The 14,348-nt window shown below is 46.6% G+C and overlaps 5 protein-coding genes across 5 annotated transcripts; 3 read left to right on the top strand and 2 right to left on the bottom strand.

Annotated features, from left to right (window-relative positions):
• Positions 1-383: 383 nt before the first annotated feature.
• On the top strand, positions 384-1,401 carry N7469_002798 (p24 family protein; the record flags this gene model as incomplete). Its single annotated transcript, XM_056641718.1, has 4 exons — positions 384-530; positions 623-771; positions 919-1,199; positions 1,326-1,401. 4 exons carry the CDS (start codon positions 384-386, stop codon positions 1,334-1,336), a joined length of 588 nt encoding a protein of 195 aa, XP_056504212.1. The 3' UTR covers positions 1,337-1,401.
• Positions 1,402-5,897: 4,496 nt separating this feature from the next.
• Positions 5,898-6,305, top strand: N7469_002797 (uncharacterized protein; the record flags this gene model as incomplete). Its single annotated transcript, XM_056641717.1, has 1 exon — positions 5,898-6,305. One exon carries the CDS (start codon positions 5,898-5,900, stop codon positions 6,303-6,305), a length of 408 nt encoding a protein of 135 aa, XP_056504211.1.
• Positions 6,306-8,840: 2,535 nt separating this feature from the next.
• On the top strand, positions 8,841-9,521 carry N7469_002796 (uncharacterized protein; the record flags this gene model as incomplete). The annotated part of the gene is made up of 3 exons (XM_056641716.1): positions 8,841-9,165; positions 9,254-9,336; positions 9,402-9,521. The coding sequence occupies 3 exons, from the start codon at positions 8,841-8,843 to the stop codon at positions 9,519-9,521; spliced, it is 528 nt and encodes a 175-aa protein (XP_056504210.1).
• Positions 9,522-10,419: 898 nt separating this feature from the next.
• Positions 10,420-11,226, bottom strand: N7469_002795 (uncharacterized protein; the record flags this gene model as incomplete). Its single annotated transcript, XM_056641715.1, has 1 exon — positions 10,420-11,226. One exon carries the CDS (start codon positions 11,224-11,226, stop codon positions 10,420-10,422), a length of 807 nt encoding a protein of 268 aa, XP_056504209.1.
• A 481-nt stretch (positions 11,227-11,707) lies between these two features.
• Positions 11,708-13,438, bottom strand: N7469_002794 (RNA polymerase II-binding domain-containing protein; the record flags this gene model as incomplete). The annotated part of the gene is made up of 2 exons (XM_056641714.1): positions 11,708-13,228; positions 13,289-13,438. The coding sequence occupies 2 exons, from the start codon at positions 13,436-13,438 to the stop codon at positions 11,708-11,710; spliced, it is 1,671 nt and encodes a 556-aa protein (XP_056504208.1).
• Between the last annotated feature and the right edge of the window lie 910 nt (positions 13,439-14,348).

Genomic DNA, 14,348 nt, shown 5'->3' with positions numbered 1-14,348 from the left:
ACAAATTTATATGTCCCATAGTCGGAGTAGAGATACAAATGCAAGCGTTGAGTTTGTCTTTGATTTTGAGGGTATTCTATTAGCCCTTTAGCCAAGGGCGTACAATTATGTCCAAATTTCTAGATAGTATCAATTTTGATACTCATGGTCGTCAATCGCTAGCTAAAGAGCATTCACTTCCAAATAATCCAATTCATTGTCATCTACTCACTTTGTAAATAGTTTAAGTTGAGAATGCCCTGACCATATCTAGCCAAATGCGGTTAGTGTGTATGTTTTAAATACAAACAGTGCAAACCGGACGACCTCCAACTGGCCCGAACTCCTGACACGCGATTGTCTCCTTCGTCGACCGTCAACATTGACAATTATCCTGTACCAAAATGCGGTTTGCACTCCTCGCCGGGTTGGCCTCCTTGGCATCCTCTGTCTCTGCCACTGCCCTAACCTACCGACTTGAGGCGAACGAGAAGGCATGCTTCTACACCAATGTCGAACAAGCTAATGCCAAGGTGGCATTCTACTTTGCGGTCCGTCTCTTGCTCCTCTGACACTTTGCTCCTCAGCATGTTTCGCAATTGACAATTACAATTGATAAATACTGACGTCTTTTTTGGAATAGGTTCAATCTGGTGGCTCCTTCGATGTTGACTACACCGTGACTGCACCAGGCGGCAAGATCGTCCTGGATGGTACAAAGGAACGACAGGGTGACCACGTCTTTACTGCCCAGAGCAACGGCGAATACTCTTTCTGCTTCAACAATGAAATGTCAACTTTTGCCGAGAAGATGGTTGACTTCGAGATTGCTGTATGTGACACCCGCAGAAACACAAAACAAACAACCGCACCCCGGACATCCCCACCTACAACCTTCTCTCGCCCAATATCTTCAACCGGCTAACATTGTACCCCTAGGTTGAGAACGAATCCCGCGCCCAGCTTCCTTCCCGCCAGGGTGCCACCCCTGAGCAAACCTCCTCCTCTCGAAGAATCCATTTATAAGATCTCTGCGCAATTGTCGACCATCTCCCGGAACCAGAAGTACTTCCGTACCCGTGAGAACCGCAACTTCAGTACCGTGCGCAGCACCGAGCGTCGGATCTTCAACTTTAGTGTGATCGAGGGTTTGATGATGGTGTCGATGGCCGCGTTGCAGGTCTTTGTGGTGCGCTTCTTTTTCCAGGGCGCTCGGAAGGGTACGTACCTATCAGAAATAGGCCTCGCCATTCAGAGCTACCGTTGCAGCTGAATAATGGCCAATCTCTTTTCTCCCCATCGTCTTGCTACGCCCAACAAGCACACTTACTAACATTCTCCAACAGGTTATGTGTGATGAGCATGATGAAGTCTATAATACGATGCATATTTTTTTTATTTTCCAAAAACATTGGCGTCCACTTCAATGTATCAGCGCTTAGGGTTGCCATAGGCTAGAAATCTTACATCCTTGGATTGAAAACAGGTTTCTCTCTTTCCATGACCTCTCGCTTGACTCTCTGTGAGAGATCATTTGTGCCCTTCAAACATACGTACTCCACAAGCACATTCTATCTTTATTGGACATTCCGGCGGGCGCGAAGAGCGACGAAGGTGTGTAATGTAGCAGGTTTTACAACGTCGAGGTGCAAGTGATAGTCCAGATGGTGATTCACTGATACATTCGTAGAGATGGGGAAGTACTGTATACGTCTGTTTGGCGTCTTGTGATGTGAGTACGTCGAGCCTAACGAATTCGAGGCTAGTATGTTGATCACTTTCGTGTCGCACGATGTGATCCTATCACCGACTTCCATCATTTGCCTCATTGGTTGATGTCAAGCACAATCAGTCACAGGGAATCAATCATTACTAACCTGGAAACAGGGATTGAAACCGGGATCTGGTATATCTTCAGAAAGTCTTCGTGGCACTGTCATCCTGTTATCCCATCCTACCATCTTCTGGGCGTCATCATGAAGTCCAGACCGAGAAGAGATGGGACTAGTTCGCCACTAGATGTCTTGAAACCGGCATCATCGCAGGTAAACTGATGCTCTTGAGGAAAATCGGAGGTATCGAGATATCTGTCAAGGAAATTAGTCGGTGAGTTAAGGTACAGACTGCCAGTTGACACTGTCACAAGATTTCATTTGACTCGATATAGCAAAAACAGGTTTCGCAGTATGTCCATTTGTTCTAGGCCATATTTTCATGAACCGTGGAGCCCTGGGGAATTCTTTGACCGACGTCAAACCCAAATAAATCAGGACCATCCTGCAATCGCAAGGAACCAGGCAAACTTCCAGTGCAGCATTCAAGCACAGTGTAATAACATGAATCTCGAGAGCAGTGTCTGAAGGCACCCTACTGTACTCTGGGCCTATGATGCAACAGGGGTCGGTAATAGAACTGGCAGGCCAGGCCAGCACAACTCATCGCATGACGTTTGACTATGCTGGCAACAGTCATTCCAAATGTTGAGCAATGTGTTCATACTGTATGTTCCAGAGCCAGCATCTTTCAGACACCGATTACTGTAATACGCTAAGTGCCTTCATCGAATACTAGTCGCTGTTCTGCGCATCCATTCGGAATGTCGCCGTTGAGGCTGGAAAAGGGGAAGTGATATCATCGGCGTAAAACAGTAACGGACGGAGTACTCGGCTAGGAGAAAAACAGTTACCTTTTCTTTTTTCTTTTTTTTTCCATTTTCTTTTTCTTCTGGGATCGACAAATTCGCCTCTTGAATCGGTGTGTTGCAACGCTACTATGTAGGAGTCCGCGGTTGATGACTTCAAGTTAGGGACTGATGCTGCGAGCTTGATACTGCGCATATTTCGGATTGGAGATTTTGTGTTGCCATCGTAACAAGATAGATTATCGAGATAGGTGTACGTTCTTCGGAGATATCATATCAATTGTGGATAACATGAGCTACAGTACAGTACTCACACATACGTACGTACGGGGAAGCACTCTGTGGCTTCCTCCATGCATGACAAATTTTGCATCAAAAGTATCTGTAGCATACAGTAGGTGCTTCTTACGCTGTGCAGCGATCAGACCCTTTGAGATATGTTCGCATACGCTACGGAGTCTTACGATGGGCTGACCTTCACCGAATAGAACCTCCTCCAAAAGAAACTTTTTTAATTTACGACTTAATTGAACTACATTATGACAAAGAATGTCTCGGGGCTGATATCATAGTCATCGCTAGTGACGGCAGCGAGATGACATGTGGCACTCGCTTCATGCTCCTAGTAAATACAAACTATTACAACTCCTCTAGAACGATCATGAAAGCTTTTTTTTGACCCTTTTTTTCAGATGACTGGGTTGCACAGTATGAAATATCGGATCGCTGTCTCTATTTCATCAGAGTTCCACATCTGGTGAATTGTAGTTCGCGAAGATGATCATTTTCTGCGAGCACTGACGTCGCTAATTATGGGTCTCAGCCTCCGTCATATCTGTTTGGCCAAGGCGATGGAGAACTTCTCGGTAGTCTTCATTTGGACCATTTGGAACCCATTCTCTGTTTCCGAGCTACGGACTACATACAATAGTACATACATCGATAGGTATTTGGTGGAGAATTCTGTTGAGATCCTCTCGGAATCCCTAGTGTATAGATGTACATACTAGTGGATGTACACTCGGGGGTGGCTTGCACGAGACACATGTCGCCTCCCCCGCTGCGATGGCAAATGAACGATCTTCCGACACTTGGTATTGTTCCCCGTTGACCCCTGGTTTTGAGATTTTCGTCTCCACCAGACGTTTTGTCTACAGTATCAGTTGCTATACAGAGAAGGAGACCCTTGAAAGCTTATGGCCCATTAAATTCTCGGCTCCCATCCATGCATGCTGGCAGGACCACTCGAATTAGTATCCAGTTACAATTAGTCCAGCATATCCATTATTCGACAGTCTACAGTATCCAGTTTACTTTGGCTATTCTTGTGCCTGAGAATCATTTGTCTACATATAGTATTATGAGTAGAGGAGATAGTACTGAACAGATATGTGATATTTTGATGAGATTCGAATATTTGACTGGTATACTTTATACTGACAACATGAAGAACTGTCGCTGCATACAAAATTGAACCAGGGCTTTCTGACGTCAGGTGCCTTGTCTGCCTGAGGCATATTCATGATGTCCTTTGGGTCTTTTCGATTTGCGCAACGCTGGCTGGCTGTCGCTTGTCGAACATATCCACAATATCCATTCGCTCATTTCTCGTGTCCTCGGGACAGGGGTCTGAATCGGTCTTTTCTTCGATCCAAAGAATATACGTTCGAACCCATATCTACCAGAAGTAGTATAGTAATTTAGGTATACAATAGTATATACACCTTGTTTTTGGCCTATGGAGAACTACCAAAGGATACAAAGGGTTGTCAAGATGTACTAACCATAACTGTACAATAGCTTCTAGTCAAAATGAACCCAACAACAGTCTAGCATTGTCTTGTGGAGAATTTAACGATTCCATGCCGAATCGATGCTCGGATCGCCCCGACTCCAGGGCGATGACGAAATGGCTGACTCCACACCCGAGCCTCAGTAGTGGACTTCCTTTCTTTACACAACCTCATCTCTTCGAATGTATCTCATACGTACCAACTCTTGTGGTCATAATTCATCAATAATGGATGATTTTAGGATGGGGAACAATATTGTCACAGCTTATGATCGTCCCGTCAACTAAATTTCTATCATTTTGGGTCGACTTGTCTACCCCAAGCTCTAGCGCAGTTGTTGAAGACCCACCGCAAACTGCGAAAATCCCCACAATATATCCACTTTGTGTTCCGTTGTCTTTACACGGACGACCTATCTCGGGACGATACAGAGGCGAAACGGGCCTCGACGTTCGCAGGCGTCCATTCAATAAGATGATGATTCGTTCGCCAGACGTCAGACGAAGATCTGCAGGGGACCGGTCTGGCGCACCGCCGATCTCATACAGCCGGCGACTGTGGTCCATTCGCGCATTCCCCAGTGACCTCATAGGGTCATTTTAGTCCCATTTCTCAGAGGACAAATGATGCTACCCACTTTCATTGTGCACCAGTCTCGTCGCAGATGTGGAGATAGGTTATTTCATGACGATTGAACCTTTTGCACACCATCGACAATCAGCAGCAACAGCCGTACCCTCGCTCGAGCAGTCGGTGGAGGCCTCCTTCGTTTTTATGATGTCGCCCAGCTTGCCCTTCCTCCAGCCCCCTCTCTCAGTTTTCAGCCAATGATGTCACTTCACTTTAGGCTCTGTCGTATGGATTTCATCGAGGATCCATCGGCCATGGGCCCGCTGCCCCGGCGTGCTTTTGCCATCCCCGAACGATTACAGTACATACAGTACATACACAGTAATATGCTCTACGGAGCACGGTGATTTCATATGCTGAAAAGTGGAGAACAACCCATGTCCTATCTGTCTATATAAATCAAATCGGGAACTCGACAGTTCTCTGATTCTTCTTAGTCCCGTAATTGCCCTAACCCTGTCCCCTCCCGCCCCGTATCCAATCCTCTTTCGAGCCCAGGCACCCCATTCCCACAATCAATCAACGAGAATTCCGTTTTATACGAGTGGTCACTTGATAATTTCCCTTCCGTGGTTATACCCTTCCCCGGACTACTTCCTTGATACTAGTAAACCTGCTAGTAGTTCCCTATTTCAAAGGTAAGCGCGCTTCCCTTCTCAGGTTCTCCGCTAGTTCCCTGCCTCATACCATACTGCCGGAGATATTTCACTGGCACCCTAACCCTAATCTGTCTGTACTTTGGGCTATTACTTCGTGGAGATCATCTCATACAAGAGGATTGATAAGAGTGTCTTGTCCAACCCAGCTAATCAACGCCCTATTAGTACTCTTCTATTCCACAGACGCCTGCCACCATGACTGCCAGTTCGCACATGCAGCAGCCCGCATCCGAGATTCAGGGCATGTTCACTGCTGACCAAGGATCTGGATCTCCTGCTGACAGCCACGTTCAAGCCCAGCGGGCTGTTGACCCGCATACCTCTCTCGAGGACTACAACCGCTCTATGCTCGAGCATACACACAAGCAAATGTCTTCTTTTGTGGACCTAGATGATCCCCAGCAAGGAAGCGGCATTAGCAGCCGCAGCAGCCAAAGTAGTGGTGACAGCGGCAACAGTGGAAGTTCTGGAACTTCCAACAATGGCTCCATTGCTCGTCGGGCCAACGGTCCTCCTCCCACTTCTGCAAGCGCGCAGGACCAGGCTTTGAAGCGTACTGGCCAGCTATCTAGCCCTAATGAGGCCAAGCCTTCCCGCTACTAATGTGAAGTGGCTCCCAAGGTAAGATTGATCATTAATGACAATGTGAGTTCATGGTAGCTGACTTTCATCATTTTAGCCGTCCGGCAACATTCCCGCCGCATCTGGCCTCTGTTCGACGATCTTCTATCGGAGTTCGATGTTGCATCAACAGCTCTCATGATGTTGCCGGAGACGGAGTTTTTAACGGAGTTTAGAGTGCATGCTCAATTCTGCTTTCCATCATCGTGCACAGCATTTTCAAGCCATGAGTCTTCCCGTGTTTCAGACAAGAGTCGAGTCACTGTGAAACGAAGTACTCCCATTTTTACACTCACTCAACATACTACCTCTTCCCCCCCCCTTACCCCTGCCCTGTTTATGAACATCTTACACATTCACCCCCTTTTGCAGGATAATGATTTGTTCCTCGTCTTTGTCGACTGTTCCCGAGTAAACGGCCGGGCTTGTCAACAAGGCGAGAAGGCATCATTCCTCTGCACCATCTCAAATAACACATCAAAAAAAACCCGCAAAAAAAAAGGTGGCGTCCCAATTGGATCGTCAACCCTACCCTACCCACATCTACCCTTCACTTCTCCACAGTCGCTGTCGTCTCTTGGCAACTTCCTGCTGCTGTTATCACTGGTTCAGCGTTGTTCGTCTCGAAGACAGATGCAAACTACAAACGATGTTTCATTCACCCATCAATGCTTTCTCTGGGGCCTAAACGGCTCCCTGTATCAATATCCCCTTGCCACAGACTCTGCGAGTTATGGCAAGCTGTACATCACATCTGTTTTGATTATTCTTGTGTTCAGCGAAGCGAACGTTGTCATTTGCATTTTTCTTTTTCTTTATTTTTACAGTGGGTGTCCTGCTTGCTTTTATGATTTATCATCGGCCTGCCAACGTGTACATCGACCTTTTACGACAATTCGGCGACCTTTTTTAACGACTTGATGACACCCAACTTCAGCAACTTGCGCACTGGATGGTGCTGACAACTTATACAACGAATACGACAGGTTAGCCAGGATTTTGTACTGTTTAAATATAGGTTTAGCACCTTTTATGTGTTTTCTCGTAGAATTGTAGATATGATCCATTCTAGAGAAGTGTTCCGGCTGTATCAATGAACTTGCCCCACTCGCTCATAGTATTGAGGAATTTAAGTAAACATACAGTACTACGAAAAGGGGTTTAGTGAGTGTGCTAGAAAGCCAATCTCTGAGCTTGGAAGTATCAACGAACATTCCATAATGGCGTCTGACGTACTCGAAATGTCGATTTGCAGATGGGCATTGGATGGTGATAACTGCAAGTTGAAAATTGGCAGTGAGTATACTATCAGTATGAAGTCCTCGGAATTAAGTTGTACATCGTGGACCACAGGTTTTACTGACTTTCATAGACTGATGGCAAACTTGGATTTGAATAAAATTCGCGATAGTAGATGCGGACTTGCTGGAACTTCCCAAGACCTATTACCTCTCAGTAGATACTACCTCCTGGTAACAGGGCATTACTAATGCATAGTATTGTTAATTTCTCATGAATGAAGTCACTGCCTTCATGATAAATTGAAAACGGATCTATAGAACACTGCTAGTTGTACCTCAAGGTTTATTGGAAACCGAGTCCCAGCCACAGGATGAATGAAGTGAAGTACCGGGGCACCTGCACACGCAATTAGAGCACAAACACAATAAGAAAATTATCCCTTTATTGCAAAGGCCCTTTGGGTGTGGAGGTTTCGCATTCTTGAGGTCTGTCCATACCCCTTGCATCAGGGTCATTGCCCAGGTGGAAGACCCCAAAGATCGTGGGCTCCTTTATCGTGCTTGAATCAATCAAAATTGAGGGATACATTGAGTACTGGCAAAAGTACGTGTTTTCCTTTGCTAGTGCTCAACCAATGCACTGTGTAATGTCTATATCAATTGAGGCAGTAAACAAAGGAATTCAAATTTCCCACGTTGAGCAAGTAGATCTCACGGGAGGCTGTATTGAACCCACATGAACACCAACATGGCCCTGTTCTTTGGTATCTACATTCCATGTACTTCATAGGACTCTCTGAGTGGTCAACACGTTTATTGTTGCCCCTCTCAACTGGGGTGAAACTCCTGGAATCCTAGGGTATCAGAACGGGATAAACAAGGGCCAATGACAAGACAAGGGAGAAAAAAGGCCGCAACAAGGCGAGGTCCATACACCTTCGGCGAGGGCTTTCAGTTTCGTTACGACGCATCTCCCTTCGGCCTTCGAATCGTTGTCAACAAAGGGACTTTGGCTTTCCCTTCAACTCATCCGCCCAGCTCGTCGACATCAAGCAACATTGTCGATACCAATGACGGCCTAATACCGCCCAGCTCTCGTCGTTCCTTTGATTCTCTCTCAATACTGACCTTCTATTCACTCTTTTGCATGATACCAGCCTGCACGAACGGTTTTGATTCGGATAGAACGTCGGATATACACGCCAAGTGAGAACTATCAAACCATACACTCATTCATCTCATCAAGTGGAATTTGCCTGGGACAATATACTTCAAAATGCGTCTTGAACTTCTTATAACTGCACTCGGTGTTTGCGCCATCAGTTCCGCTGTCCCTGTTCATCAAGAATATCCTGCCGTTCCGATGCCCACACCAACGAAGCCTCTTATACAATCGGCCAGTGCTGCTAGTCACGCGTCTTCTTCCGCATCGCCATCTGCATCAATCGCCCCTGTCGGTCCCTATTCCTGCCCTCAGAGTCAGCATAAGCAGTGTTGCATGTCTCTAGCGGATGCCTCAAGGGACGCTGTCATCAAGCCATTAGGTGAGCTTGTGCCAATTGTTGGGGGCATTCAAATCAGCTCGGCTATATCATTCCAATGTATGTCAATATCTCTGCGCAAGCCTTTTTCAATTTATTGGAAGAATCATCATTATATTTCAATGAGCAAAACTAATGAGTCTCATAGGTCGACCTATGGAGGAAAGCGAGGCACCTGATAGCTGCAACGAACCTGAATTCAGACCTATGTGCTGCTCTAACAGCAACAGTGTATGTTCATTATGACTACGAAGACAATAACCAAAATCAAGACTAACGTTAATTTTCTATTGAAGGGGAGCTCTGTCAACTCTTGCAAACCGTTCGAGAAAGCAAAGGAGGAATACTATCGCACATTCGGATACGGAAAGGGTGTCGAAGACCCGACTGATGTGATAATGGACGCCGTATCATAGACCAATAAGACCTTGGCACTGGTGGCCATAGACCTTTTCAAATTCGGGTCTTAACAGGTGCGACACATTGGCGTTTGATATGGTAAAGGGTTATTCTCCTTGGATTTCATTTCATCTGTCACAGCATTGGTATATTGTTTTCGATATCATTGTATTTCTTTTGTTTAATATTCTTGGTGGTTAGAATGCTGTCACTTCAGCAACGATTCTTTTTTACTATAGGGTATCTGAAAGATTTAGCTAGCTACTAGGACCTATAGTATTTGATATGTCATAGGCAATAGACCTCTGAACTCTGTCTCCGGGGTTTTGTACTAGTGTAGCATACTACCCATAAATACTTCTTGTGGAAGACACCTGCGCAACACCTTAGGACGAGATGTCTACCGGTGCTAGTACGCGGTATTACCTTAGCTCTACTTAAGATCTAACTCCAGGACTTGGAAATATTGGTAGATCTCGAATTGGTAGATCATGTAACTCATAACAGCCCCGTTGACAATGCTCTCCACTCTCGAAAGGCACAACTTGATTGTCGAGATCTGCAGAGAGGTATTGCACATAGTGGGTAAGCAAGATGACTTTCGTCATCTCATTAAATAAGTAATACCTCGAAAGCACGCGCTTGCAATATCGCTAGCCCACATTGCTGTCCCTGATAAACAGTCAGGACGTATAAACAAACATAAAAAAAAAAACAGAAAGAAGAGAAGAGCGAAAGGGAGAAATGCGAAATCAAAACAATGATAGATAGAAACAAATTGAAATACATTAAACGAAGAGTTATGCCCATCACCCTGAATAAGATACTCCAACTCCACCACCGAGAAGTGCTAGCTGTGGGATAACCGACTGAGTCAATGTCAAAAGAGTCCCCAGACGTAGCAAGATTAATCAGCTAGCGCCACAGACTGTACCATCCATCAATCTCTTCCATGAAAATTGCGACAGTTGTTTCAGAGGTCGGCTCTTCAACATTCCCTCGGATCGGGATCTCAATCTGATCCCATACTGCATGTAATTGCTCCCATAGTTCCGGGTATTCCTTTGAGTCGCTAGCAACACGAAGCATGTTATGAGCCCACATGACAAGAGACCGTTGAGATCGGACATCTGCCCAGGTATACCTGGATCTCTTCAGAATCTTCAAAGCATTGGATGGAGAAGTCTTAAATCGGCTCATCAAACTCTTGATCCAACCCTCTTCCAAAGACACGCTCCGAAGCTTCTCTCTTTGGGACTGAGAAAGCTCCGACACGAGCCACTCTAAGGCCTCGCCTCGAAGACATGAAGACAGATTCATGGCGATTGTGGACTCGTTCTTGAATGTAGTCAAGGCCCGAATGTACGTCACGAATGCAAGGGCGTTACTGAAATAGAGCGAGTCCTGCACCATTCGCACATGCTCGTCCCGAGTGGAATCTGGAAGGAAATAGCCAACTTCGGACGTTACCCAATTGCTCACTTTCACAGAATCAGATATTGCAACATTTGACGTAGTGGGAGGAAAGCCGTTAGGAGATTGAGCTTGCTTTTGTAGGGCCTGGGCCCTCTTTGTTGAATTCCTTGAGGCGTTTGTGGATATCATTGTTTCTGTCCGCAGCTCCTCAATCGCTGTATGAATGGTTGCCTTCACCTCAGCTCGCTGCACGGGATTCAGACCGCAGGCTGGCGATGGTTCTATCTTTGAATACACGGGGGTCATGATGGCAATCCTGGCGATTGAGTTAGAATCTTTTCAGAGCATGATGTGGCCCATTCTGTCATACTCACAGTGTCCAGTCCAGATCAAAAGAAGCACTTTCCAGGATCAATCTGATGGTTGGCGGGAGAAGAACTAGTAGGGAATGGATCCCGATGGCCATTGGCCGAGACGTGGAGATGAGGGAAGATTGGTAGATGACAGGACGGCGAGAAGAGGAGAGGAGAGAAGAAGAAGAAAAGAAGAAACCAAAAAAGGAAAGGAAGAAGGCTTCGAGTGGTCCATCTTCAGTCGTGCCTTCCTATACTTGCAGTCACAATTGCACCTGCCTTTTATACTCACATGTCCTCTTACGGTAGGCCATGACTAATCTTCTAGCCAGCCATGATTGAGCGAAGATGAGAAGGATGTCTCTGTCAGGTATATTGGATGCTTGAGAGACCATCTTTGAAATTGTCATACAAGAGAAGCCTGTCCTATAATGTCATAAGGTTCTAGATGTCACATTTAATAGTACACAGGTATTCATCGCCAACTTTGTCCGCCTGCAGGACCCCATGGCCCTCCATGTTGGCCACCAGAGTGGGGAGGAGGAAAGTGATATTGTCCAGGAGGAAGAGGTTGTTCTGGTGATACAGGCATGGGAGGAGGATGGTATCCAGTAAAAGAAGGAGGAAAAGCTGGATGGTGAAGACCAGTTCCTTGTGGGGGGGAAGGGCATGCCCGGCATATGTGGGGGTGGGGCAGGAGGCCAAGCGCCAGCGTATGAAGGTGGAGGTGGGGGAGGAAAGTTGGAACTGTGAGATCCATAATGTGTATTGTAGGGCTGGGTTTGAGGGTGAGGATATGAAGGATGGGCAGGGTGGTTGACATGTGGAGGAGGGTGAGACGGTTGATGAGGAGGTGGGAATCGAGGAGGAGATGCTGCTCTTGGTGAGTACGAGCTTTCGCGGCTTCGTGATCGTCGTCGGGAATGACTTGGCGACTGCGATCGAGATCCATGTCGATTATGTTCACGACGATCCGGATGAGCCCGAGACCGGCTCCGACTCCGAGACTGTCGGCTGTCTTCACTCATGGAGCTGTCGCTGTAGCGTCGTCTCTTGAAGTTTTGCCGAGACCCGCTTCGACTGCGACTGCGACTGCGACTGCGAGAATGATCCGGTCTCTTCTTCATCTGTTGGCAGAATGCACGGGACCAGCCGTAGTAGGTTTCACCATCGAGAATATCACCTGTGATCTCATCTCGCACAATTCTTTGACCCAGATCATCTATATCTATGTTTCCGTCGTCCTTTATAAGCTCCTCTGTACCATATATTTGGTCGACATCTTTCAAAAATCCTTTGAGGACTTGTACCAGAGATTCATCGGCGGGGCCAGCCATGAATTGTAGCGGCTTGATGCTCTCGGCGCGCAGTGGAATGGTCGAATTGGGAATGATATGTGGAATCATGTTCCCTGCGGGAAGATCATAATACGGTGTCGATGGGTCGCCATGTGCTGATGGCATGACAAATGGTACATCTTTCCCGGATGTCTTTTTCGTATCACCTTCACCAGTCAAAATATCAGTCGATGAGGGTGGGGCGGCCCCAGAGGAAGCCGAGTCCTTCACCACCTCTCGTAGCTTGTGGATCAAGTCGGGACTCAAGTATCCGTGCTCGGACCAGATATCTAGTAGATCATCTAACCGCCGGTGATGTTGGGGATACTTCTGTCGATCATAGGCTGCAGCATGGCCCAGTAGGTCTACCATGTATGGCTGCAAGGACCCGCTCACCGTGGAGAAAGTAGCGGTGGTATTCAGGTGGTATTTGCTGTGGTGGAACAAATCGTGGAGCAGATAGAGGATATGGAGTTTTCGGCGCTTTGATGAGGGTTTTGGCTGTGTGCCTTTGGGGTCATCATCGAAGGAGCCCGCTAATGTCACCAAGTATTTAGCCAGGCCTGTCAGCCGGTTGGATGACGAAGCCACGTATTGAAGTAGCCATTCTTTGCATGCCTGAGTTTGCCGGATGGGTTTAGTAACGGAGGAATATGGAGAAGTTGCAACGGATCAGACCTGTATGTTTGCTGAGGAGCAACGCGACAGTGCCCGATCGAGGGCAGAGTGAAAAGCGGCGATATCATCACGCGGCACGCTCGTAGGATCCGGGCGCAACAGGCCAGCAGAGAATGAGGCCTTTGCAATGGCGATCTGATGAGATGCCATTGCTGATCCAAGGGAGTATTTCAGGGTTTGGCGCCAAGCTTAGCTCTCGAGAGCTTCAGCGAGATGGGTGCTTGAATTGCCAACGCGGATGGTCCTTTATCACACGTGACCTGGGCGGAGCTCCTCTTATCACGTGGCATATTAACGTAATATCATGGAATCTGGTAATCTTAAAGACGACGTTCATCTTATTGAGGGAAGTATATTTCTCTACTTGATTGTATGATCACTATTGAATATACACATTCTTGATATACTCATCTACTCAGTCTGTCTATAGATTAGTGTTATGGACCCCCAATTTTTTTTTCCCCTTCGAGGATACTACTACTAATACTATATATATATATATATTTGAGCGTGTCTATAGATCGTACTCTGAAGTCCAACCTTGAATGGAAATCTACTCGCGGAACTAGATCCCGATCTCTCTGTACATACATTAGTACTAACTACAAGTTACTACAAGGTTGTAGTGTAGTATCTGCATAATTGAATATCAATTAGATCCAAAAGATAAGATTTACCCCTCGGTACAGACGACCGGCTCTTGATGCGTCTAATCACATCCATTGGATGAATACTAATCCATACTGACCCATTTTGTACAAGACTTAAGAGGAGCTCCTTTCAAGAATAAAATGGGCATTTTGACGATCTCTCCACGCGATGACGCCTAATGCCCCTCTTCTGCCCTTTTGAGATGGCATCTCACACTGTACCCTTTCATACCCTTGCGAGGGGCGAATTCCCGGCCCCACTGCCCACTCTACACCTGTATGGGCATACAGTAGTACAGTATAGTTACTATGTACTCCGTAGAGTAAGTAGCTGAGCTGTTATGATTTGTTTGCGACCCCGCGATGGCGTGAGTTCACCGCGATTCGCGCGCATTGCGTGCCGACCGCCC

Source organism: Penicillium citrinum, assembly GCF_028827155.1.
Source record: "Penicillium citrinum strain IBT 23319 chromosome Unknown utg000002l:1.0-3833315.0:1.0-3834789.0, whole genome shotgun sequence".
NCBI lineage: Eukaryota > Fungi > Ascomycota > Eurotiomycetes > Eurotiales > Aspergillaceae > Penicillium > Penicillium citrinum.
The sequence above is the reverse complement of the archived record's forward strand: the minus strand, read 5'-3'. Positions and strand labels throughout refer to the sequence as shown.